This window comes from Leiobunum rupestre, chromosome 8 (genome assembly GCF_980474605.1).
Source record: "Leiobunum rupestre chromosome 8, qqLeiRupe1.1.hap1, whole genome shotgun sequence".
In the NCBI taxonomy this organism is placed as follows: domain Eukaryota; kingdom Metazoa; phylum Arthropoda; class Arachnida; order Opiliones; family Sclerosomatidae; genus Leiobunum; species Leiobunum rupestre.
The window spans coordinates 4,784,309-4,804,174 of NC_143391.1; the positions used below are offsets into that span (position 1 = coordinate 4,784,309).

At 39.8% G+C, this 19,866-nt stretch overlaps 1 protein-coding gene and 50 non-coding genes across 51 annotated transcripts; all 51 read right to left on the minus strand.

The window, feature by feature from the left end:
- Positions 1–52: 52 nt before the first annotated feature.
- Positions 53–123, minus strand: TRNAG-GCC (transfer RNA glycine (anticodon GCC)). The gene has a single exon. It is a non-coding gene; the product is annotated as a tRNA-Gly (tRNA).
- A 78-nt stretch (positions 124–201) lies between these two features.
- Positions 202–272, minus strand: TRNAG-GCC (transfer RNA glycine (anticodon GCC)). The gene has a single exon. It is a non-coding gene; the product is annotated as a tRNA-Gly (tRNA).
- A 77-nt stretch (positions 273–349) lies between these two features.
- On the minus strand, positions 350–420 carry TRNAG-GCC (transfer RNA glycine (anticodon GCC)). The gene has a single exon. It is a non-coding gene; the product is annotated as a tRNA-Gly (tRNA).
- A 76-nt stretch (positions 421–496) lies between these two features.
- Positions 497–567, minus strand: TRNAG-GCC (transfer RNA glycine (anticodon GCC)). Its single transcript has one exon. It is a non-coding gene; the product is annotated as a tRNA-Gly (tRNA).
- Positions 568–644: 77 nt separating this feature from the next.
- TRNAG-GCC (transfer RNA glycine (anticodon GCC)) lies at positions 645–715 on the minus strand. The gene has a single exon. It is a non-coding gene; the product is annotated as a tRNA-Gly (tRNA).
- Positions 716–936: 221 nt separating this feature from the next.
- TRNAG-GCC (transfer RNA glycine (anticodon GCC)) lies at positions 937–1,012 on the minus strand. The gene has a single exon. It is a non-coding gene; the product is annotated as a tRNA-Gly (tRNA).
- Positions 1,013–1,239: 227 nt separating this feature from the next.
- TRNAG-GCC (transfer RNA glycine (anticodon GCC)) lies at positions 1,240–1,310 on the minus strand. Its single transcript has one exon. It is a non-coding gene; the product is annotated as a tRNA-Gly (tRNA).
- A 77-nt stretch (positions 1,311–1,387) lies between these two features.
- TRNAG-GCC (transfer RNA glycine (anticodon GCC)) lies at positions 1,388–1,458 on the minus strand. Its single transcript has one exon. It is a non-coding gene; the product is annotated as a tRNA-Gly (tRNA).
- A 77-nt stretch (positions 1,459–1,535) lies between these two features.
- On the minus strand, positions 1,536–1,606 carry TRNAG-GCC (transfer RNA glycine (anticodon GCC)). The gene has a single exon. It is a non-coding gene; the product is annotated as a tRNA-Gly (tRNA).
- A 77-nt stretch (positions 1,607–1,683) lies between these two features.
- On the minus strand, positions 1,684–1,754 carry TRNAG-GCC (transfer RNA glycine (anticodon GCC)). Its single transcript has one exon. It is a non-coding gene; the product is annotated as a tRNA-Gly (tRNA).
- A 77-nt stretch (positions 1,755–1,831) lies between these two features.
- On the minus strand, positions 1,832–1,902 carry TRNAG-GCC (transfer RNA glycine (anticodon GCC)). The gene has a single exon. It is a non-coding gene; the product is annotated as a tRNA-Gly (tRNA).
- Positions 1,903–1,979: 77 nt separating this feature from the next.
- TRNAG-GCC (transfer RNA glycine (anticodon GCC)) lies at positions 1,980–2,050 on the minus strand. Its single transcript has one exon. It is a non-coding gene; the product is annotated as a tRNA-Gly (tRNA).
- Positions 2,051–2,274: 224 nt separating this feature from the next.
- Positions 2,275–2,345, minus strand: TRNAG-GCC (transfer RNA glycine (anticodon GCC)). The gene has a single exon. It is a non-coding gene; the product is annotated as a tRNA-Gly (tRNA).
- A 78-nt stretch (positions 2,346–2,423) lies between these two features.
- On the minus strand, positions 2,424–2,494 carry TRNAG-GCC (transfer RNA glycine (anticodon GCC)). Its single transcript has one exon. It is a non-coding gene; the product is annotated as a tRNA-Gly (tRNA).
- Positions 2,495–2,571: 77 nt separating this feature from the next.
- On the minus strand, positions 2,572–2,642 carry TRNAA-UGC (transfer RNA alanine (anticodon UGC)). The gene has a single exon. It is a non-coding gene; the product is annotated as a tRNA-Ala (tRNA).
- Positions 2,643–2,719: 77 nt separating this feature from the next.
- On the minus strand, positions 2,720–2,790 carry TRNAG-GCC (transfer RNA glycine (anticodon GCC)). Its single transcript has one exon. It is a non-coding gene; the product is annotated as a tRNA-Gly (tRNA).
- Positions 2,791–2,868: 78 nt separating this feature from the next.
- Positions 2,869–2,939, minus strand: TRNAG-GCC (transfer RNA glycine (anticodon GCC)). Its single transcript has one exon. It is a non-coding gene; the product is annotated as a tRNA-Gly (tRNA).
- A 78-nt stretch (positions 2,940–3,017) lies between these two features.
- TRNAG-GCC (transfer RNA glycine (anticodon GCC)) lies at positions 3,018–3,088 on the minus strand. The gene has a single exon. It is a non-coding gene; the product is annotated as a tRNA-Gly (tRNA).
- Positions 3,089–3,165: 77 nt separating this feature from the next.
- TRNAG-GCC (transfer RNA glycine (anticodon GCC)) lies at positions 3,166–3,236 on the minus strand. Its single transcript has one exon. It is a non-coding gene; the product is annotated as a tRNA-Gly (tRNA).
- Positions 3,237–3,314: 78 nt separating this feature from the next.
- TRNAG-GCC (transfer RNA glycine (anticodon GCC)) lies at positions 3,315–3,385 on the minus strand. The gene has a single exon. It is a non-coding gene; the product is annotated as a tRNA-Gly (tRNA).
- Positions 3,386–3,463: 78 nt separating this feature from the next.
- Positions 3,464–3,534, minus strand: TRNAG-GCC (transfer RNA glycine (anticodon GCC)). The gene has a single exon. It is a non-coding gene; the product is annotated as a tRNA-Gly (tRNA).
- Positions 3,535–3,760: 226 nt separating this feature from the next.
- On the minus strand, positions 3,761–3,831 carry TRNAG-GCC (transfer RNA glycine (anticodon GCC)). Its single transcript has one exon. It is a non-coding gene; the product is annotated as a tRNA-Gly (tRNA).
- A 76-nt stretch (positions 3,832–3,907) lies between these two features.
- TRNAG-GCC (transfer RNA glycine (anticodon GCC)) lies at positions 3,908–3,978 on the minus strand. The gene has a single exon. It is a non-coding gene; the product is annotated as a tRNA-Gly (tRNA).
- Positions 3,979–4,055: 77 nt separating this feature from the next.
- TRNAG-GCC (transfer RNA glycine (anticodon GCC)) lies at positions 4,056–4,126 on the minus strand. Its single transcript has one exon. It is a non-coding gene; the product is annotated as a tRNA-Gly (tRNA).
- A 77-nt stretch (positions 4,127–4,203) lies between these two features.
- Positions 4,204–4,274, minus strand: TRNAG-GCC (transfer RNA glycine (anticodon GCC)). The gene has a single exon. It is a non-coding gene; the product is annotated as a tRNA-Gly (tRNA).
- A 77-nt stretch (positions 4,275–4,351) lies between these two features.
- Positions 4,352–4,422, minus strand: TRNAG-GCC (transfer RNA glycine (anticodon GCC)). Its single transcript has one exon. It is a non-coding gene; the product is annotated as a tRNA-Gly (tRNA).
- Positions 4,423–4,499: 77 nt separating this feature from the next.
- TRNAG-GCC (transfer RNA glycine (anticodon GCC)) lies at positions 4,500–4,570 on the minus strand. Its single transcript has one exon. It is a non-coding gene; the product is annotated as a tRNA-Gly (tRNA).
- A 77-nt stretch (positions 4,571–4,647) lies between these two features.
- TRNAG-GCC (transfer RNA glycine (anticodon GCC)) lies at positions 4,648–4,718 on the minus strand. Its single transcript has one exon. It is a non-coding gene; the product is annotated as a tRNA-Gly (tRNA).
- Positions 4,719–4,796: 78 nt separating this feature from the next.
- TRNAG-GCC (transfer RNA glycine (anticodon GCC)) lies at positions 4,797–4,867 on the minus strand. Its single transcript has one exon. It is a non-coding gene; the product is annotated as a tRNA-Gly (tRNA).
- Positions 4,868–4,945: 78 nt separating this feature from the next.
- On the minus strand, positions 4,946–5,016 carry TRNAG-GCC (transfer RNA glycine (anticodon GCC)). Its single transcript has one exon. It is a non-coding gene; the product is annotated as a tRNA-Gly (tRNA).
- A 223-nt stretch (positions 5,017–5,239) lies between these two features.
- Positions 5,240–5,310, minus strand: TRNAG-GCC (transfer RNA glycine (anticodon GCC)). The gene has a single exon. It is a non-coding gene; the product is annotated as a tRNA-Gly (tRNA).
- A 77-nt stretch (positions 5,311–5,387) lies between these two features.
- Positions 5,388–5,458, minus strand: TRNAG-GCC (transfer RNA glycine (anticodon GCC)). Its single transcript has one exon. It is a non-coding gene; the product is annotated as a tRNA-Gly (tRNA).
- Positions 5,459–5,535: 77 nt separating this feature from the next.
- TRNAG-GCC (transfer RNA glycine (anticodon GCC)) lies at positions 5,536–5,606 on the minus strand. The gene has a single exon. It is a non-coding gene; the product is annotated as a tRNA-Gly (tRNA).
- Positions 5,607–5,829: 223 nt separating this feature from the next.
- On the minus strand, positions 5,830–5,900 carry TRNAG-GCC (transfer RNA glycine (anticodon GCC)). Its single transcript has one exon. It is a non-coding gene; the product is annotated as a tRNA-Gly (tRNA).
- Positions 5,901–5,977: 77 nt separating this feature from the next.
- Positions 5,978–6,048, minus strand: TRNAG-GCC (transfer RNA glycine (anticodon GCC)). Its single transcript has one exon. It is a non-coding gene; the product is annotated as a tRNA-Gly (tRNA).
- A 76-nt stretch (positions 6,049–6,124) lies between these two features.
- On the minus strand, positions 6,125–6,195 carry TRNAG-GCC (transfer RNA glycine (anticodon GCC)). The gene has a single exon. It is a non-coding gene; the product is annotated as a tRNA-Gly (tRNA).
- Positions 6,196–6,272: 77 nt separating this feature from the next.
- On the minus strand, positions 6,273–6,343 carry TRNAG-GCC (transfer RNA glycine (anticodon GCC)). Its single transcript has one exon. It is a non-coding gene; the product is annotated as a tRNA-Gly (tRNA).
- Positions 6,344–6,567: 224 nt separating this feature from the next.
- Positions 6,568–6,638, minus strand: TRNAG-GCC (transfer RNA glycine (anticodon GCC)). Its single transcript has one exon. It is a non-coding gene; the product is annotated as a tRNA-Gly (tRNA).
- A 372-nt stretch (positions 6,639–7,010) lies between these two features.
- Positions 7,011–7,081, minus strand: TRNAG-GCC (transfer RNA glycine (anticodon GCC)). The gene has a single exon. It is a non-coding gene; the product is annotated as a tRNA-Gly (tRNA).
- A 224-nt stretch (positions 7,082–7,305) lies between these two features.
- TRNAG-GCC (transfer RNA glycine (anticodon GCC)) lies at positions 7,306–7,376 on the minus strand. Its single transcript has one exon. It is a non-coding gene; the product is annotated as a tRNA-Gly (tRNA).
- Positions 7,377–7,600: 224 nt separating this feature from the next.
- Positions 7,601–7,671, minus strand: TRNAG-GCC (transfer RNA glycine (anticodon GCC)). Its single transcript has one exon. It is a non-coding gene; the product is annotated as a tRNA-Gly (tRNA).
- A 223-nt stretch (positions 7,672–7,894) lies between these two features.
- On the minus strand, positions 7,895–7,965 carry TRNAG-GCC (transfer RNA glycine (anticodon GCC)). The gene has a single exon. It is a non-coding gene; the product is annotated as a tRNA-Gly (tRNA).
- Positions 7,966–8,041: 76 nt separating this feature from the next.
- On the minus strand, positions 8,042–8,112 carry TRNAG-GCC (transfer RNA glycine (anticodon GCC)). The gene has a single exon. It is a non-coding gene; the product is annotated as a tRNA-Gly (tRNA).
- A 76-nt stretch (positions 8,113–8,188) lies between these two features.
- On the minus strand, positions 8,189–8,259 carry TRNAG-GCC (transfer RNA glycine (anticodon GCC)). The gene has a single exon. It is a non-coding gene; the product is annotated as a tRNA-Gly (tRNA).
- A 77-nt stretch (positions 8,260–8,336) lies between these two features.
- TRNAG-GCC (transfer RNA glycine (anticodon GCC)) lies at positions 8,337–8,407 on the minus strand. The gene has a single exon. It is a non-coding gene; the product is annotated as a tRNA-Gly (tRNA).
- Positions 8,408–8,484: 77 nt separating this feature from the next.
- Positions 8,485–8,555, minus strand: TRNAG-GCC (transfer RNA glycine (anticodon GCC)). Its single transcript has one exon. It is a non-coding gene; the product is annotated as a tRNA-Gly (tRNA).
- Positions 8,556–8,632: 77 nt separating this feature from the next.
- Positions 8,633–8,703, minus strand: TRNAG-GCC (transfer RNA glycine (anticodon GCC)). Its single transcript has one exon. It is a non-coding gene; the product is annotated as a tRNA-Gly (tRNA).
- Positions 8,704–8,780: 77 nt separating this feature from the next.
- TRNAG-GCC (transfer RNA glycine (anticodon GCC)) lies at positions 8,781–8,851 on the minus strand. The gene has a single exon. It is a non-coding gene; the product is annotated as a tRNA-Gly (tRNA).
- Positions 8,852–8,928: 77 nt separating this feature from the next.
- TRNAG-GCC (transfer RNA glycine (anticodon GCC)) lies at positions 8,929–8,999 on the minus strand. The gene has a single exon. It is a non-coding gene; the product is annotated as a tRNA-Gly (tRNA).
- A 77-nt stretch (positions 9,000–9,076) lies between these two features.
- On the minus strand, positions 9,077–9,147 carry TRNAG-GCC (transfer RNA glycine (anticodon GCC)). The gene has a single exon. It is a non-coding gene; the product is annotated as a tRNA-Gly (tRNA).
- A 917-nt stretch (positions 9,148–10,064) lies between these two features.
- LOC149932186 (baculoviral IAP repeat-containing protein 7-like) lies at positions 10,065–18,922 on the minus strand. Its single transcript, XM_090155773.1, has 5 exons — positions 18,743–18,922; positions 12,262–13,316; positions 11,973–12,190; positions 10,549–10,927; positions 10,065–10,478 (listed from the first exon to the last, which is right to left on the minus strand). Exons 2-5 carry the CDS (start codon positions 13,295–13,297, stop codon positions 10,273–10,275), a joined length of 1,839 nt encoding a protein of 612 aa, XP_090011899.1. The 5' UTR covers positions 13,298–13,316; positions 18,743–18,922; the 3' UTR covers positions 10,065–10,272.
- Positions 18,923–19,866: the final 944 nt, after the last annotated feature.

Sequence of the window (19,866 nt, forward strand, 5' to 3'; positions counted from 1 at the left end):
CCTCGAGTCGGAAAATATACATTTTATTTGAAAAAAATTAAATGAAAAGCACTGCATTGGCCGGGAATCGAACCCGGGTCACCCGCGTGGCAGGCGAGTATTCTACCACTGAACCACCAATGCTTGTAAACCGACGACCACGTTAAAAACCTCGAGTCGGAAAATATACATTTTATTTGAAAAAAATTAAATGAAAAGCACTGCATTGGCCGGGAATCGAACCCGGGTCACCCGCGTGGCAGGTGAGTATTCTACCACTGAACCACCAATGCTTGAAACCGACGATCACGTTAAAACCCTCGAGTCGGAAAATATACATTTTATTTGAAAAAAATTAAATGAAAAGCACTGCATTGGCCGGGAATCGAACCCGGGTCACCCGCGTGGCAGGCGAGTATTCTACCACTGAACCTCCAATGCTTGAAACCGACGACCACGTTAAAAACCTTGAGTCGGAAAATATACATTTTATTTGAAAAAATTAAATGAAAAGCACTGCATTGGCCGGGAATCGAACCCGGGTCACCCGCTTGGCAGGCGAGTATTCTACCACTGAACCACCAATGCTTGAAACCGACGACCACGTTAATAACCTCGAGTCGGAAAATATACATTTTTTTTGAAAGAAATTAAATGAAAAGCACTGCATTGGCCGGTAATCGAACCCGGGTCACCCGCGTGGCAGGCGTGTATTCTACCACTGAACCACCAATGCTTGAAACTGACGACCACGTTAAAACCCTTAAGTCTGAAAATATACATTTTACTTGAAAAAAATTAAAAGAAAAGCACTGCATTGGCCGGGAATCGAACACGGGTCACCCGCGTGGCAGGCGAGTATTCTACCACTGAACCTCCAATGCTCGAAAACCGACGACCACGTTAAAACCCTCGAGTCGGAAAATATACATTTTATTTGAAAAAAATTAAATGAAAAGCACTGCATTTTCCGGGAATCGAACCCGGGTCACCCGCGTGGCAGGCGAGTATTCTACCACTGAACCACCAATGCTTGTAAATCGACGACCACGTTAAAAACCTCGAGTCGGAAAATATACATTTTATTTGAAAAAAATTAATTGAAAAGCACTGCATTAGCCGGGAATCGAACCCGTGTCTACCGCGTGGCAGGAGAGTATTCTACCACTGAACCACCAATGCTTGAAAACCGACGACCACGTTAAAAACCTCGAGTCTGAAAATATACATTTTATTTGAAAAAAATTAAATGTAAAGCACTGCATTGGCCGGGAATCGAACCCGGGTCACCCGCGTGGCAGGCGAGTATTCTACCACTGAACCACCAATGCTTGGAACCGACGACCACGTTAAAAACCTCGAGTCGTAAAATATACATTTTATTTGAAAAAAATTAAATGTAAAGCACTGCATTGGCCGGGAATCGAACCCGGGTCACCCGCGTGGCAGGCGAGTATTCTACCACTGAACCACCAATGCTTGAAACTGACGACCACGTTAAAACCCTGAAGTCTGAAAATATACATTTTATTTGAAAAAATTTAAAAGAAAAGCACTGCATTGGCCGGGAATCGAACACGGGTCACCCGCGTGGCAGGCGAGTATTCTACCACTGAACCACCAATGCTTGAAACCGACGACCACGTTAAAACCCTCAAGTCTGAAAATATACATTTTATTTGAAAAAAATTAAATGAAAAGCACTGCATTGGCCGGGAATCGAACCCGGGTCACCCGCGTGGCAGGCGAGTATTCTACCACTGAACCTCCAATGCTTGAAACCGACGACCACGTTAAAAACCTCGAGTCTGAAAATATACATTTTATTTGAAAAAAATTAAAAGAAAAGCACTGCATTGGCCGGGAATCGAACACGGGTCACCCGCGTGGCAGGCGAGTATTCTACCACTGAACCACCAATGCTTGAAACCGACGACCACGTTAAAACCCTCAAGTCTGAAAATATACATTTTATTTGAAAAAAATTAAATGAAAAGCACTGCATTGGCCGGGAATCGAACCCGGGTCACCCGCGTGGCAGGCGAGTATTCTACCACTGAACCTCCAATGCTTGAAACCGACGACCACGTTAAAAACCTCGAGTCGGAAAATATACATTTTATTTGAAAAAATTAAATGAAAAGCACTTCATTGGCCGGAAATCGAACCCGGGTCACCCGCGTGGCCGGCGAGTATTCTACCACTGAACCACCAATGCTTGGAACCGACGACCACGTTAAAACCCTCGAGTCGGAAAATATACATTTTATTTGAAAAAAATTAAATGAAAAGCACTGCATTGGCCGGAAATCGAACCCGGGTCACCCGCGTGGCAGGCGAGTATTCTACCACTGAACCACCAATGCTTGTAAATCGACGACCACGTTAAAAACCTCGAGTCGGAAAAAATACATTTTATTTGATAAAAATTAAATGAAAAGCACTGCACTGGCCGGGAATCGAACCCGGGTCACCCGCGTGGCAAGCGAGTATTCTACCACTGAACCACCAATGCTTGGAACCGACGACCACGTTAAAAACCTCGAGTCGTAAAATATACATTTTATTTGAAAAAAATTAAATGAAAAGCACTGCATTGGCCGGGAATCGAACCCGGGTCACCCGCGTGCAAGGCGAGTATTCTACCACTAAACCACCAATGCTTACAACCGACGATCACGTTAAAACCCTCGAGTCGGAAAATATACATTTTATTTGAAAAAAATTAAATGAAAAGCACTGCATTGGCCGGGAATCGAACCCGGGTCACCCGCGTGGCAGGCGAGTATTCTACCTATGAACCACCAATGCTTGTAAACCGACGACCACGTTAAAAACCTCGAGTCGGAAAATATACATTTTATTTGAAAAAAATTAAATGAAAAGCACTGCATTGGCCGGGAATCGCACCCGGGTCACCCGCGTGGCAGGCGAGTATTCTACCACTGAACCACCAATGCTTGTAAATCGACGACCACGTTAAAAACCTCGAGTCGGAAAATATACATTTTATTTGATAAAAATTAAATGAAAAGCACTGCATTGGCCGGGAATCGAACCCGGGTCACCCGCGTGGCAAGCGAGTATTCTACCACTGAACCACCAATGCTTGGAACCGACGTCCACGTTAAAAACCTCGAGTCGTAAAATATACATTTTATTTGAAAAAAATTAAATGAAAAGCACTGCATTGGCCGCGAATCGAACCCGGGTCACCCGCGTGGCAGGCGAGTATTCTACCACTGAACCACCAATGCTTGTAAACCGACGACCACGTTAAAAACCTCGAGTCGGAAAATATACATTTTATTTGAAAAAAATTAAATGAAAAGCACTGCATTGGCCGGGAATCGAACCCGGGTCACCCGCGTGGCAGGCGAGTATTCTACCACTGAACCACCAATGTTTGTAAATCGACGACCACGTTAAAAACCTCGAGTCGGAAAATATACATTTTATTTGATAAAAATTAAATGAAAAGCACTGCATTGGCCGGGAATCGAACCCGGGTCACCCGCGTGGCAAGCGAGTATTCTACCACTGAACCACCAATGCTTGGAACCGACGATCACGTTAAAACCCTCGAGTCGGAAAATATACATTTTATTTGAAAAAAATTAAATGAAAAGCACTGCATTGGCCGGGAATCGAACCTGGGTCACCCGCGTGGCAGCCGAGTATTCTACCACTGAACCACCAATGCTTGTAAACCGACGACCACGTTAAAAACCTCGAGTCGGAAAATATACATTTTATTTGAAAAAAATTAAATGAAAAGCACTGCATTGGCCGGGAATCGAACCCGGGTCACCCGCGTGGCAGGCGAGTATTCTACCACTGAACCACCACTGCTTGGAACCGACGAACACGTTAAAAACCTCGAGTCGGAAAATATACATTTTATTTGATAAAAATTAAATGAAAGCACTGCATTGGCCGGGAATCGAACCCGGGTCACCCGCGTGGCAAGCGAGTATTCTACCACTGAACCACCAATGCTTGGAACCGACGACCCCGTTAAAAACCTCGAGTCGTAAAATATACATTTTATTTGAAAAAAATTAAATGAAAAGCACTGCATTGGCCGGGAATCGCACCCGGGTCACCCGCGTGGCAGGCGAGTATTCTACCACTGAACCACCAATGCTTGTAAATCGACGACCACGTTAAAAACCTCGAGTCGGAAAATATACATTTTATTTGAAAAAATTAAATGAAAATCACTGCATTGGCCGGGAATCGAACCCGGGTCACCCGCGTGGCAGGCGAGTATTCTACCACTGAACCACCAATGCTTGAAACCGACGACCACGTTAAAAACCTCGAGTCGGAAAATATACATTTTATTTGAAAAAAATTAAATGAAAAGCACTGCATTGGCCGGGAATCGAACCCGGGTCACCCGCGTGGCAGGCGAGTATTCTACCACTGAACCACCAATGCTTGAAACCGACGACCACGTTAAAAACCTCGAGTCGGAAAATATACATTTTATTTGAAAAAAACTAAATGAAAAGCACTGCATTGGCCGGGAATCGAACCCGGGTCACCCGCGTGGCAAGCGAGTATTCTACCACTGAACCACCAATGCTTGGAACCGACGACCACGTTAAAAACCTCGAGTCGGAAAATATACATTTTATTTGAAAAAAATTAAATGAAAAGCACTGCATTGGCCGGGAATCGAACCCGGGTCACCCGTGTGGCAGGCGAGTACTCTACCACTGAACCACCAATGCTTAAAACCGACGATCACGTTAAAACCCTTGAGTCGGAAAATATAAATTTTTTTTTTAAAGAAGTTAAATGAAAAGCACTGTATTGGCCGGGAATTGAACCCGGGTTACCCGCGTGGCAGGCGAGTATTCAACCACTGAACCACCAATGCTTAGAACCGACGATCACGTTAAAACCCTTGAGTCGGAAAATATAAATTTTTTTTTTAAAGAAGTTAAATGAAAAGCACTGCATTGGCCGGGAATCGAACCCGGGTCACCCGCGTGGCAGGCGAGTATTCTACCACTGAACCACCAATGCTTGGAACCGACGATCACGTTAAAAACCTCGAGTCGGAAAATATAATTTTTTTTTAAAGAAATTAAATGAAAAGCACTTTACTGGCCGGGAATCGCACCCGGGTCACCCGCGTGGCAGGCGAGTATTCTACCACTGAACCTCCAATGCTTGAAACCGACGACCACGTTAAAAACCTCGAGTCGGAAAATATACATTTTATTTAAAAAAATTAAATGAAAAGCACTGCATTGGCCGGGAATCGAACCCGGGTCACCCGCGTGGCAGGCGAGTATTCTACCACTGAACCACCAATGCTTGAAATCGACGACCACGTTAAAAACCTCGAGTCGGAAAATATACATTTTATTTGAAAAAAATTAAATGAAAAGCACTGCATTGGCCGGGAATCGAACCCGGGTCACCCGCGTGGCAGGCGAGTATTCAACCACTGAACCACCAATGCTTAGAACCGACGATCACGTTAAAACCTTCGAGTCGGAAAATATACATTTTATTTGAAAGAAATTAAATGAAAAGCACTGCATTGGCCGGGAATCGAACCCGGGTCACCCGCGTGGCAGGCGAGTATTCTACCACTGAACCACCAATGCTTGGAACCGACGATCACGTTAAAAACCTCGAGTCGGAAAATATAATTTTTTTTTAAAGAAATTAAATGAAAAGCACTTTACTGGCCGGGAATCGCACCCGGGTCACCCGCGTGGCAGGCGAGTATTCTACCACTGAACCTCCAATGCTTGAAACCGACGACCACGTTAAAAACCTCGAGTCGGAAAATATACATTTTATTTGAAAAAATTAAATGAAAAGCACTGCATTGGCCGGGAATCGAACCCGGGTCACCCGCGTGGCAGGCGAGTATTCTACCACTGAACCACCAATGCTTGAAATCGACGACCACGTTAAAAACCTCGAGTCGGAAAATATACATTTTATTTGAAAAAAATTAAATGAAAAGCACTGCATTGGCCGGGAATCGAACCCGGGTCACCCGCGTGGCAGGCGAGTATTCTACCACTGAACCACCAATGCTTGAAACCGACGACCACGTTAAAAACCTCGAGTCGGAAAATATACATTTTATTTGAAAAAATTAAATGAAAAGCACTGCATTGGCCGGGAATCGAACCCGGGTCACCCGCGTGGCAGGCGAATATTCTACCACTGAACCACCAATGCTTGAAACCGACGACCACGTTAAAAACCTCGAGTCGGAAAATATACATTTTATTTGAAAAAAATTAAATGAAAAGCACTGCATTGGCCGGGAATCGAACCCGGGTCACCCGCGTGGCAGGCGAGTATTCTACCACTGAACCACCAATGCTTGAAACCGACGACCACGTTAAAAACCTCGAGTCGGAAAATATACATTTTATTTGAAAAAAATTAAATGAAAAGCACTGCATTGGCCGGGAATCGAAAACGGGTCACCCGCGTGGCAGGCGAGTATTCTACCACTGAACCACCAATGCTTGAAACCGACGACCACGTTAAAAACCTCGAGTCGGAAAATATACATTTTATTTGAAAAAATTAAATGAAAAGCACTGCATTGGCCGGGAATCGAACCCGGGTCACCCGCGTGGCAGGCGAGTATTCTACCACTGAACCACCAATGCTTGAAACCGACGACCACGTTAAAAACCTCGAGTCAGAAAATATACATTTTATTTGAAAAAAATTAAATGAAAAGCACTGCATTGGCCGGGAATCGAAAACGGGTCAACCGCGTGGCAGGCGAGTATTCTACCACTTAACCACCAATGCTTGAAACCGACGACCACGTTAAAAACCTCGAGTCTGAAAATATACATTTTATTTGAAAAAAATTAAATGAAAAGCACTGCATTGGCCGGGAATCGAAAACGGGTCACCCGCGTGGCAGGCGAGTATTCTACCACTGAACCACCAATGCTTGATACCGACGACCACGTTAAAAACCTTGAGTCGGAAAATACACATTTTATTTGAAAAAATTAAATAAAAAGCACTGCATTGGCCGGGAATCGAACCCGGGTCACCCGCGTGGCAGGCGAGTATTCTACCACTGAACCACCAATGCTTGAAACTGACGACCACGTTAAAAACCTCGAGTCTGAAAATATACATTTTATTTGAAAAAAATTAAATGAAAAGCACTGCATTGGCCGGGAATCGAAAACGGGTCACCCGCGTGGCAGGCGAGTATTCTACCACTGAACCACCAATGCTTGATACCGACGACCACGTTAAAAACCTTGAGTCGGAAAATACACATTTTATTTGAAAAAATTAAATAAAAAGCACTGCATTGGCCGGGAATCGAACCCGGGTCACCCGCGTGGCAGGCGAGTATTCTACCACTGAACCACCAACGATTGAAACCGATGACCACTTTAAAACCCTCGAGTCGGAAAATATACATTTTATTTGAAAAAAATTAAATGAAAAGCACTGCATTGGCCGGGAATCGAAAACGGGTCACCCGCGTGGCAGGCGAGTATTCTACCACTGAACCACCAATGCTTGAAACCGACGACCACGTTAAAAACCTCGAGTCGGAAAATATACATTTTATTTGAAAAAATTAAATGAAAAGCACTGCATTGGCCGGGAATCGAACCCGGGTCACCCGCGTGGCAAGCGAGTATTCTACCACTGAACCACCAATGCTTGAAACCGACGACCACGTTAAAAACCTCGAGTCGGAAAATATACATTTTATTTGAAAAAATTAAATGAAAAGCACTGCATTGGCCGGGAATCGAACCAGGGTCACCCGCGTGGCAGGCGAGTATTCTACCACTGAACCTCCAATGCTTGATACCGACGACCACGTTAAAAACCTCGAGTCGGAAAATATACATTTTATTTGAAAAAATTAAATGAAAAGCACTGCATTGGCCGGGAATCGAACCCGGGTCACCCGCGTGGCAGGCGAGTATTCTACCACTGAACCACCAATGCTTGAAACCGACGACCACGTTAAAAACCTCGAGTCGGAAAATATACATTTTTTTTAAAGAAATTAAATGAAAAGCACTGCATTGGCCGGTAATCGAACCCGGGTCACCCACGTGGCAGGCGAGTATTCTACCACTGAACCACCAATGCTTGAAACTGACGACCACGTTAAAACCCTTAAGTCTGAAAATATACATTTTAATTGAAAAAATTAAATGAAAAGCACTGCATTGGCCGGGAATCGAACCCGGGTCACCCGTGTGGCAGACTAGTATTCTACCACTGAACCACCAATGCTTGAAACCGACGACCACGTTAAAAACCTCGAGTCAGAAAATATACATTTTTTTTTAAAGAAATTAAATGAAAAGCACTGCATTGGCCGGGAATCGAACCCGGGTCACCCGCGTGGCAAGCGAGTATTCTACCACTGAACCACCAATGCTTGGAACCGACGACCACGTTAAAAACCTCGAGTCGGAAAATATACATTTTATTTGAAAAAAATTAAATGAAAAGCACTGCATTGGCCGGGAATCGAACCCGGGTCACCCGCGTGGCAGGCGAGTATTCTACCACTGAACCACCAATGCTTGGAACCGACAACCACGTTAAAAACCTCGTGTCTGAAAATATACATTTTATTTGAAAAAAATTAAATGAAAAGCACTGCATTAGCCGGGAATCGAACCCGGGTCACCCGCGTGGCAGGCGAGTATTCTACCACTGAACCACCAATGCTTGGAACCGACGACCACGTTAAAAACCTCGAGTCGGAAAATATACATTTTATTTGAAAAAAATTAAATGAAAAGCACTGCATTAGCCGGGAGTCGAACCCGGGTCACCCGCGTGGCAGGCGAGTATTCTACCACTGAACCACCAATGCCTTGAACCGACGACCACGTTAAAAACCTCGAGTCGGAAAATATACATTTTATTTGAAAAACATTAAATGAAAAGCACTGCATTGGCCGGGAATCGCACCCGGGTCACCCGCGTGGCAGGCGAGTATTCTACCACTGAACCACCAATGCTTGAAACCGACGACCACGTTAAAAACCTCGAGTCGGAAAATATACATTTTATTTGAAAAAAATTAAATGAAAAGCACTGCATTGGCCGGGAATCGAACCCGGGTCACCTGCGTGGCAGGCGAGTATTCTACCACTAAACCACCAATGCTTGAAACCGACGACCACGTTAAAAACCTCGAGTCGGAAAATATACATTTTATTTGAAAAAAATTAAATGAAAAGCACTGCATTGGTCGGGAATCGAAACCAGGTCACCCCCGTGGCAGGCGAGTATTCTACCACTGAACCAATTCCGCTGAAAAATGCTCTGAACATTTTTTACTTCCTTTTTCAAAACTAAGTTTTCTGAATCCGTACATAGACTAACCAGCCACTGTCGTTTACTGCAGGTGGAAACTGCACGATAAACTTTGGCGTGGGGCCTCGTATTACCGCTCGAGTATCTCAGCGCATATTATAGTGAATTTTTCTCGACGGACCCTAATCTAAGCTTACTTTTTATTTATTATATATTTATATAATATGGGAGCGAGATTAGTTTGGTTATTAAGAAGAGGTGAAACCGAGGGGCAGATCACTTCGTTACAGGGTGTACTAATAATCATGATTAAAAATTTAATCATGGTTTAATCATTTTTAATCTTTGTACAGCCAATGCTACGTATTTTATTTTTATCTAATCTAATTATACGAAAGAGGAGAAACGTGAACTGTATCTTACCATAGGGGATATGACGGGATTAGCTAACAGCAAATCAGACACGCGAAAGGCTCTACAACTCTGGCTTGAGTATTGTCCAAACACATGGTTGTTAAAGTTTTTATTCCTGTTTTATATTCTTAATGTTTGTCGGGTTTCGGGTCGAGTCGGATCGGGTTTGGGTTACTTGAAACTCGACCCAAAGGAAAGCCTAGCTCGTTGTCATATCAACAAATGCCAACCAAAAAGTAGTTTAGATAAAGTTCTTTTTTTGTTATAAAAATAGGAACACAAAGCTTTCAATAAACTTTTATTCTCATTATGTTCAGAAGTCAAAATATTTGTACATACACTTTTCTACGCGCCTTTCTTTATGTTCTTTAATCTATTTACTTTTGCACAAATGAAGGGTTTTTTGTAGCATTACACTTGAAGCAAAACCTTTATTTCATTTGGGGTTGAATGTCAACCACCAATACAAACTTGCTCTTCAATAGCGAACGCCATTGGGGACTCTAAGAATACTGATCATGATCATGGTACAAATTAAATCAAATTCCATTCTAACTGTCTTTACGATAAGAAAGTCCTGATTGTTCCTTTAATAGGAATTCTACATAATGCGCAATCTTTAAGAGCCGGCGCGCATTGGAGGCAAGCGATCAAGTGCCCGCAAGGTAGAAACACTACTCCGACTTCTTGGTCCATACATATTTTACACATTGTTTGTTCCTTTAATACTCTATTTTCCTCTTCCAACCAACAAGAAACTCCTGTGACTGAAAGAAAGAAAAGTAATTGGTTAGACGTATCGAACGAATCAATGAGATATACAATTTCTTTAAGTACCAGGATTCTCTGTTTTCGACGAGAATGAAACGGGTGGTAAGGGCTCTGTCAAGACGTTTGTTTCTTTAATATTGAAATTTGATATAATATGTTGTTCTTCATCTTCTTGGTTTCGTACGTTTTCAGATTCCATCGCGTTGGAGCTGCTGGGGATGGGGTTAGCTGAACTTGGTTCCAAATTAGTTTGTTGCCTGTCGATTGCTTCCAAGAAATCGTTAAAATCTCTCGGACCTTCGCCCGATTCTTGTACTAATCTCAAAATAGCCTGTCTAATCAGATCAACGGGAAAATCATCGTTTTGAATTAAAGCCTGAACCATATTAGATTTCATAACGTCATCCACTTTATGATGGATTTCGGAGACGACAGGAGGTACGCACTGCAATGAAAGAAAAAAATAGTTTTAGGTTTTCCACCCGTTAGTAATAATAATAATCAATAATCAGCTAAGCTAATACCCAAGGAAGCACACAGGCCTAAGTCAACTAGTGACTCGGGAAGCCAATTACCGATGGCCGGATTGAATTGCGTAGGAGGGTGGTGGCAAGACCTTCAAGCCACGCGAGCCAATAGCTACTTATTATTACCGTTAAACTCGGAAAGTAACTAAGTTTTAAAACCTCTTAAATGCATAGTATGATAATAATAAAAATAAAGTCTTTAAAGAAAGGATCGCGTGATATTTAAAACTTTTTATTTTTTTAGTAATAAAAAGTTTTAAAATATCCATAAAATTCTTTCTTTAAAGGGAATATAGCCTGCAAAGCAATATTTACGGAAGACCCTTTCAACTTTTCAAATTACCCTGTACAATGGCGCCAAACATTTTTAAGACCAAAGGCAAGAGCGGCCAGAGCTGCAAACGTTTGTGTTCCACACCAAATACCTGAGGTTATATTCCCTTTAAAGACTTTATATTTATTAAGTAACTAACAAGGAGAGTACCCGAGGTGTTTATTGCCGATTTCGTTCAAAGTCGGGCGTAATGTAGACCTATATGAGATATGAAATTTCCCAAAAGGAGACGTTGCACTACCCGTTCGATTTGACATGGCAACCCAAAATATTTTTGACTACTTAAAACCAAAAAATTTATTTTCCTTATTTTACGCAAACATTGTTACAATTTACCCAAAATTGATGAAATATACCTAAATGTGGTCCAAATTACCCATTTCGTGATTTTCAAATTCAAGTGCCCTGCGAAACCGAGAAAATCGCATGCTTTTTTAAATGGAGATGTTTTTATTTTAAATGGTCAAAAACATTTTCGGTTGCCATGGCAAATTGAATGGGTAGTGCAACGTCTCATTTTGGGAAATTTAATATATCATATAGGTCTACATATCACGCCCGACTTTGATCAAAATCGGCAATAAACACCTCGGTTACTCTCCTTGTAGTAAAAGATAGAAATTGCGTACGTTCGGAGGGTATTCGGTGTTTCCAGCGCTACTCTGTTTTAGCTCATTCGAGTCCTTTTTACCCTCTATACAAGCTTTAACAAAAGCCTCCCCTTTATTCAAACGCAGAAATGCGCAATTGCAAAACCATTTAGCGTGCTCAATCCAAGGGTTGTCACCGGGTTTCCAGTTACAATGACTGCCGTCGCAATAAAAGCATTTAGTATGATCGCTGATACCTGTTCATGGTAAAAAAAATCTTGTTAATTGGTTTGTTTTCTTCAATTGAAGGGATAATTCGAATATTTACCAATGTAAAAGAAACCGGCTTCGGCTAATAGTTCTGGTTTGATTGTTCTTGACAATGGCCAAGATTGGAAGGACCGTAATCTCGCATCTCTGGAAGCTTGACTCGGATGTTTAGGTCCTTCGTGGCGTTCTATTCCTAAATTTTTCAAAACTTGATCTTGTTTTCTATCTTTCAAAACTTTCTGTTGGTTTTCGGAATGAGTGTAAGTTTCTTCCCAATTGTACCGGCCACAGACATCTCCTCCGTTACTGCTAGACGTGGATGGAATGTCCCACAGGTTTAAAGGAACATTACCAACCTCCCTTTCCATCACGAAAGGACAGAGAGGAAAGTTTCTGGCATGCTCTGCCATTGGGAAATCACCCGGTTCCCAGTTCGTTAATACACCTTCGCAAAAAGCGCATTTCACTTTGTCATTAATTTGGATGTAATAGAATCCCGCTTTCACCATATCAATAATATCAATGTAGGCCAGTGGCCACTTATTCCTAAAGGTTTTCAGTCTTTCGCTTTCGTGTTTCATGTTTGGTGGGGAATTGATCTTAGTATCGATTTTGACTGGATATAATGGGTTCGTATTGTGTCTAAAAGTGGCTGAAATGACATTGCCATAGAGTCCACCACTATTTTGAACAATTCTTAGAGTAGGGGCGTTGGCGTTTCCTGTTCCGGTAGAAATTGGTGAAGATGTTCGAATCTGTTGCTCCGAACTCAAACTTGGATAAAAGGGGACATTGTTGGCGCCATTTCTTACAAAGTGACAATTTGGGTAGAACTTCTTGTGCTTTTCTATAACACTGTCTCCGTAATTCCACTCTGATATTTTTCCTCCGCAACTGAAACAAGTGACTTCGGTTCCAACGGATGAATAGTAAAAGCCAGCTCTAGCCAACCTTTCCACGGAGACGGGACTCTGCCTTGGCCAATTTCGAAAAGTGGTCAATCGAACTTCTTCTTTATCCAGTTCGAGGGAGGTTTGTGATGCATTTGGAGAAATCGTTAGGAAATGTTTATTTTGTTCAGAACCTGATTCCATAATAGATATACAAGGTCCACTGCAAAATACAAATGTTCCTTTAAAATAATTAAATTTAATCCATGATTAAAATAGTACAAAACAACATGTCACAAGTTTAGTAGGTAAAATTCTAAACTTATATTTTTTTTAAGCATATCAAACATTTTTTGTCGTTTATACTAGTAGACTTTACGAAATTGGCATATTGTATAACCTTATTAACATTCACTTTGACCAAAGTAATCAAAAGGTCTTAAAGGAAAGATAACGTTTTATGGATTTCCCCCACAACAAACCACTTTGGGAGACGTCCAACATTATTTTATGGAATACACCAACAATTTAACTGATTTCCTTCACAACAACCACTTAGGGAGCGACATTTAAAGTTTCTTAACCTTAAAAGAGAGTATGAACTTAATCGAGAAATGTTCTGTAAACACGCTCGCTACGACTTGTTCTTATTCGTAAATCCATCACCAATATGGAAGTTCATACTCCATTTAATATAAGCTTAAACTAAACTTACCTATAAAACAAGAAATTCCCTATTCAATAAGGTATTAACGTTTATGGAAGTACGTTATTTCTCAGCACTTTAAGAAAAGCAAAATTTTTAAATATCTTAAGCCCACTGGAAAATCACTACGTATTATTTTGTCTGCATTCTTAAATATTTGATGTCATGGAAGAATTTTTATTGAGCCGAAAAAATGTAAAAAAATAACAAAACAGGTTGCGCGGGCCCACGCGCTCGTGAACGAATTTTAGGCCCCTACCCACTACACCGAATAATTAAAATATTACTCATTGGCAGAATTAGAATTATCGATGTAAATATCTTCTTTGTTTTTTTTAATAATTTTTGTTTAATAAAGCAACACGTTTCTGAATTTAGGATATTACGCTGGTCAGTATTTTGGGGTAACAGTGGCTTGGTATATCCTCCTTTATTTAAGCGTTTGGAACTTTATCCATAGATATACAACGTTTAAATATTTTTATAGTTAAATCACCCAAAATAAAAAAGCCCAAAAAGTAGGCTAGTCCTTTAACCGACTAAAAGTGAAACCACCAAAATTCCTAAATTCAGAAACCACCCAAATTTATTTCATTGCTCCAAAGTAAAAAAATTAGAAAAATGAACAAAATCATAAACGCCCAAAAAAGCCAAAAATCCAAATTTCCAAAGATAGAAACTGGTAAAAAGTGCCCAAACTCTTCCATGTTTGGAAAACTTCATTAACAATTTTCCAATAGTGAAAAACCGTTAAAATTGACCAAAAAATAAAAAGGAAATTTTAAGAGACCTACCGAATGTAAATTCCGAAATATAGTCAAGTTACCTTTTACGATTAAATTTTATTGAAATGAATTAAAATTTTTACTCGGATACAGTGAAATTGGAAAGCGCGCGCTCTCGTGCGATCAAGCGCGCCTCTAGTGACACTACTGTTGACTATTACATTTATAAGTAAAAGGGCTAACATACCGAAGTGATAAAACACTAAAACTATATGAATCAGAAGTTTTAGTTGCAAAATATCAAAGAAATCGTAGTAAACCAGATTGAGATTGTATCAAACGTGTCTTAATCTATGTTTTAGATAAAGTGTTGAAGGGGAGGATATTTTATATTATGAAAAATTATGATATAGGATTACACTCACGCCTCAAAATTATTTTTGGCAGTGGCGTGTGAATAGGGGTATCACCTTACCTTTTACGTAGATGTCGCTCTAGCCACGGAGAAAATGCAAGGAGTCGTATTGGTCGTTATTTTTAAAGCAGGGAAATAGGGTGACAGAAAAGGGGATCGACTGACGGCTAATTAAATTTCCTCCATGAGCTAGTGGATGCCATTAGTTATTTTCTTTTTTCAAAAACCCATTTAGTCGTTTCTTAATAGATGGCGTTATGGGTCCTGTATTCCTAAAATTACAAAAATGGGCGCAGGGTTAGGACTATTTAATTAGCGCTCGTAAATGAGCGATTTTAAACTTGATATCAGGCCTATAACGCTTTCCGCAGTCAGGCAGAAATATACTTAGAATATTTTTAATGTTTGATGCTGTTTGTACATTCTATGTAGCATTTAACTTAACCTTCATTTTTTACCATAATAATTATTTTCTATATATTCAGTTACTATTCTCATTTTTCGTTTTTGGTAATTTTTAACCAATATTTTTTTAGTAAGTGTCCTTTATTTAGATATATTTGAAGAGTAATTTTATTATTTTAATATATTAACTTCTCATATTAAAGTATTTTCTTTTATCAAGAATGTATTTATGATTATGTTTAGACAGTTTTTTTTAATAATAATTAGCCAGGCTTATACCCTAGGCACCACTCTAAGCCCCAAGGATTACATTTATAATTAGAAAGAGATTGAATAATACGTTATGAATAGTTAGCTCACCTCTGCTATGGCAACCTCACGATCGATGGATATTTTATACGCCCACAATTATCGGTGCATAGAGAGGTTTACCCCCATTTCGCCCAAAATAGTTCTCCCAATTCCAATTTCTCCCAATCCCATTTGTCCCAAAATAGTTATCCCAAATCCCATTTGTCCCAAAATTACACTTGGTATAAACATTAATCTTAAGTTTTATTTTAATATGCAAGTACATCAAATTTTGCCCATATGAATATGGTAAACCTAACCTAACCTAACCTCACGCCAAGTCAATTCACATAGAGGCCCCTTCCTATTTTATTAGACAAGGTCGTCAAAAAATATAATGCCCTCAAAATGTTACGCTGTATTTTTTTCGACATATCGACTCGTACCGATGAGATCTAAAACCGCGCAATTACCATATATTTGGAAAATAATGATTGGGAGAAAGGGGAATCCATATTTTTGGGAATATTGATCGTTGGGAGAAATGGGAATCAATTGTTTTGGGAAACTTGATCGTTGGGAAAAATGGGAATACATATTTTTGGGTTAAATGAACTCCGGTTCGGAGAAATGGAATTGGGACAAATGGGACACCATGTTTTTGGGAAAACTGATAACTTTGGGAGAAGGTAAAATTGGGTTAAATGGGAACATACCCATAGAGATGGTAAATAAATTAATAAATAAATAAATACAAGAATGCCTCTGTACAGAGCGCGAAATTATATTCGTTATTTTAATTTTTAATCTGAAGTCTTTGTTATACGTAACTAAAGTGGATTTAATTGTTTTTATCTATCACCAAATACGTAAGAAGCCGTTAAATTTTAATAGCTAATCTAATTTATAAAGATGAGTGTTGGTATATATGTTTGTCCGCTTTAGGAATCTACAGTTTTCAACTTAGGTCGACCACATTTGGTATACTATCTCATGGTACCCTAACTAAGGTTTTCGACGGTTACGGTCGGCAAAACAACTTTAAATGATTGAGTTAATTTAATAATTAGGTATATCCGCTATATACAAGATACTACACTTTGATCTTAGCTAAAAAACCGAGTTTCTAAGTTCTTTAGGAAAAAAGCTTAAATTATTGCAATTTATTTTAAAAACCTTCTTCTATAGGCACTATAGGCCGTATAATAAAAGGCAAATTATGATGTAATCAACATATAATTGGTTAATATTGTCATTAGCCAGTTGGTTATATTGGGTACGGTGCTATGCGTGGAGACAGTTATTGCAGAGTTCTATTTTCGTGTTGAATGTTTCCTAGGTTACAGGGGCCCCAAACGTTTCTGATTAACATCGGTGCTATTTAAAAGGGCTCCGAGTCGTTTTTCGCGGGGGCCCCCGGAGTTCCTAGTTACGCCACTGCCCAGCTAGATAGTACAATCATACCTTAGGCAAAAGATCGAGTTTCTTAGTTCTTTGAGCACACACACGAAGTAAATATAAAATTTTAGCAATTTTTAAAAAGGTTCTTCTATAGACACTAGGCCTCAATATATCTGAAATACCGGGTATCCCAGCTTGTATTACATAAATCGTGAAATCAAAATAAATAATTAGAAATATCAGACCGGGTCAAGCCGTGTAGGGGAAATATGTCACTTTATTTTGTACAATCTACACTTCCACAAGTTTTCCCTACACGGTTTCTACGGATCGGAAATTCTTCGCAATATGTATTAACAGAAGAATATAATATATATGTTACTAAAGAAGTAACCATTTGTGACAGTTCGGTTAAAGAATGTTACAATTCGAGTCCACTCCTTCTTTGAGAAGAATTTTGCCTTTCCTTGACGGTTAGATCTTGGATGCCTATCCAAGAGACACTGCCCCTTTTTGATTTTTTATCCTTTGTATATTTTATTTTTTCAGTATTTAATTAAATTATTTCATATTTAGAAAGAATAGTTTCGTTCGGGAATAGTGTCAACTTTGATGGGGCCATTACACATTACTCAATCTTGGTATTGTTATTTATTTGAAACATGGAATCCTCGCAGACCACCGCTGATTTTTCAAAATGTGTTGAGGAAGAAAGGTACGTCATAAAATATCTTTCTAGAACTATTATACGTAAATATCCCTAAGTATAGAATAAGTTTTAAATTATACATCATCAGGCGGAGTAATACAAGCGGTAAATTATGTGAAGTGGTTGGGCGTGAAATTTGGTGACCCCAAAAAAATAAAAGAAATATGCTAGCCTCGGCTCGAAAAAAATTAAATTTGCCCGATCGAAAAAAAATTGCCGACCGGTATAATTTAATTTGTCGAACCCGAAAAAAAAAAATTAAATTTGGTGACCCGATAAATAAATTTGCCCGACCCAAAAAAAATAAACATGCCCGACCCAAAAAAAAATTAAATTGGCCTCACCCGTTAGGCGCCAATACCAAGGTTAGTAAAATACTTGGTTTATGATTCTGTTGATTCTCTTAAGGCCGATTTCTTAATTATACTTTTTCATTTTCGAAATCTGGCATCACAGTTTTTACACGGTAAATACGACCAGGTACCTCATTTTCGCTTGCTAAAAAAAGAAATATTAATTTTCGACAAAACAAATTGCATCGCGTTCAGGGCTTCATTTTATATACTTTACGCCCAAAATAAAACAAAACACCGGTAGCTCTTGTAAAATTTGGCGAAAATTAATTGGTTCGACCCGAAAAAATATTTGGCGACTGGAAAAAAATTAATTTGCCGGACCGAAAAATAAATAAATTTGTTGACCCGAAAAAAATAAATGTGGAGACTGGAAAAAAACAAATTTGCCTGACCGCAAAAAAAAATTCATTTGGTGACCCGAAAAAAAATTTGGCGACTGGAAAGATAAATAAATTTTGGGCCAACCAAAAATTTTAATATGGTGACCTAAATAAAATAAATTTGGTGACCCGAGAAAAAAAATTTGGCGACCCGAAAAAAATGAAATTTGCCCGACCAAACCCGGCCGGTGTCCGACTGATATATAACAATTGGTAAATGCTAATCTCAAAGGGATAATGGGTTACAAGCTCTAGAATTACCATTTTTGGAATCTTCCGATGTGTCAGCCAAATCATCCTAGTCATTATCGCTTTAAATAATATTTTCCATTACAATTATCACGATCTGAAGTGCGCTTAAAGGCTTCTCGCTTATTCAACGCGCTAAGCTTCGCGAAAGGGCCAACCTGCCAAAGCGTAGAGCGGGAAAAACCAGATTAGACGTCGGAAACCAAGAGTAAAACTGAAGGAAGTGAAATGGCACTCATAATAACAGAGGAGTCAGACGACCTTGAATGACAATCTGGCCTCGGCCAACTTCATTCACGCGTACCGCGCTTTCTGGCACAGTTCCATTATAAACGTTTTTATTGGGTTCTTATGAAAATGAGCGCTACTGATTCGGCCCGATTATTTGGTCTCAATTAAATTCCCGTCATGATCGATTATTTTGTATCAAATAAAAATCCCGACATGACCGGTTATTAAATACAAATCCCGACATGACCGGTTATTTTGTATTAAATAAAAATCCCGACATGACCGGTTATTTTGTCTCAAATAAAAATCCCGACCTGGTCGATTATTTTGTATCAAATAAAAATCCCGACATGACCGGTTATTAAATACAAATCCCGACATGACCGGTTATTTTGTATTAAATACAAATCCCGACATGACCGGTTATTAAATACAAATCCCGACATGACCGGTTATTTTGTATTAAATAAAAATCCCGACATGACCGGTTATTTTGTCTCAAATAAAAATCCCGACCTGGTCGATTATTTTGTATCAAATAAAAATACCAACCATATTCAAAATGAGCCCAACAAAATTTGGCGCCCTTCTCGTCTTTAGAGTTTTATTTGAAGTGTTAGTTCGGTCTTTCTCCGCAGATGGCGCCACGCTCCCCAGAAAGGGAATTTATTTCATCCGTTTCTAAAACTAAGCTCTTTTGTATGTGGCATTTGTGGCGGTCCTACGATTACTAATGGGAATATAAAACTGCGGATCCATAGAATATTGCGTACCTTTGAGTTGATTTTAAGGTTATTTCTGGAGCAAGCTTGATACCAATCATTATCGTTTTAACAAACCGGCCAACCTGCGGAGCTCTTTTGTCTTTCGATCTCATTTTGACTTCGCGTATAATCCTTTGTATC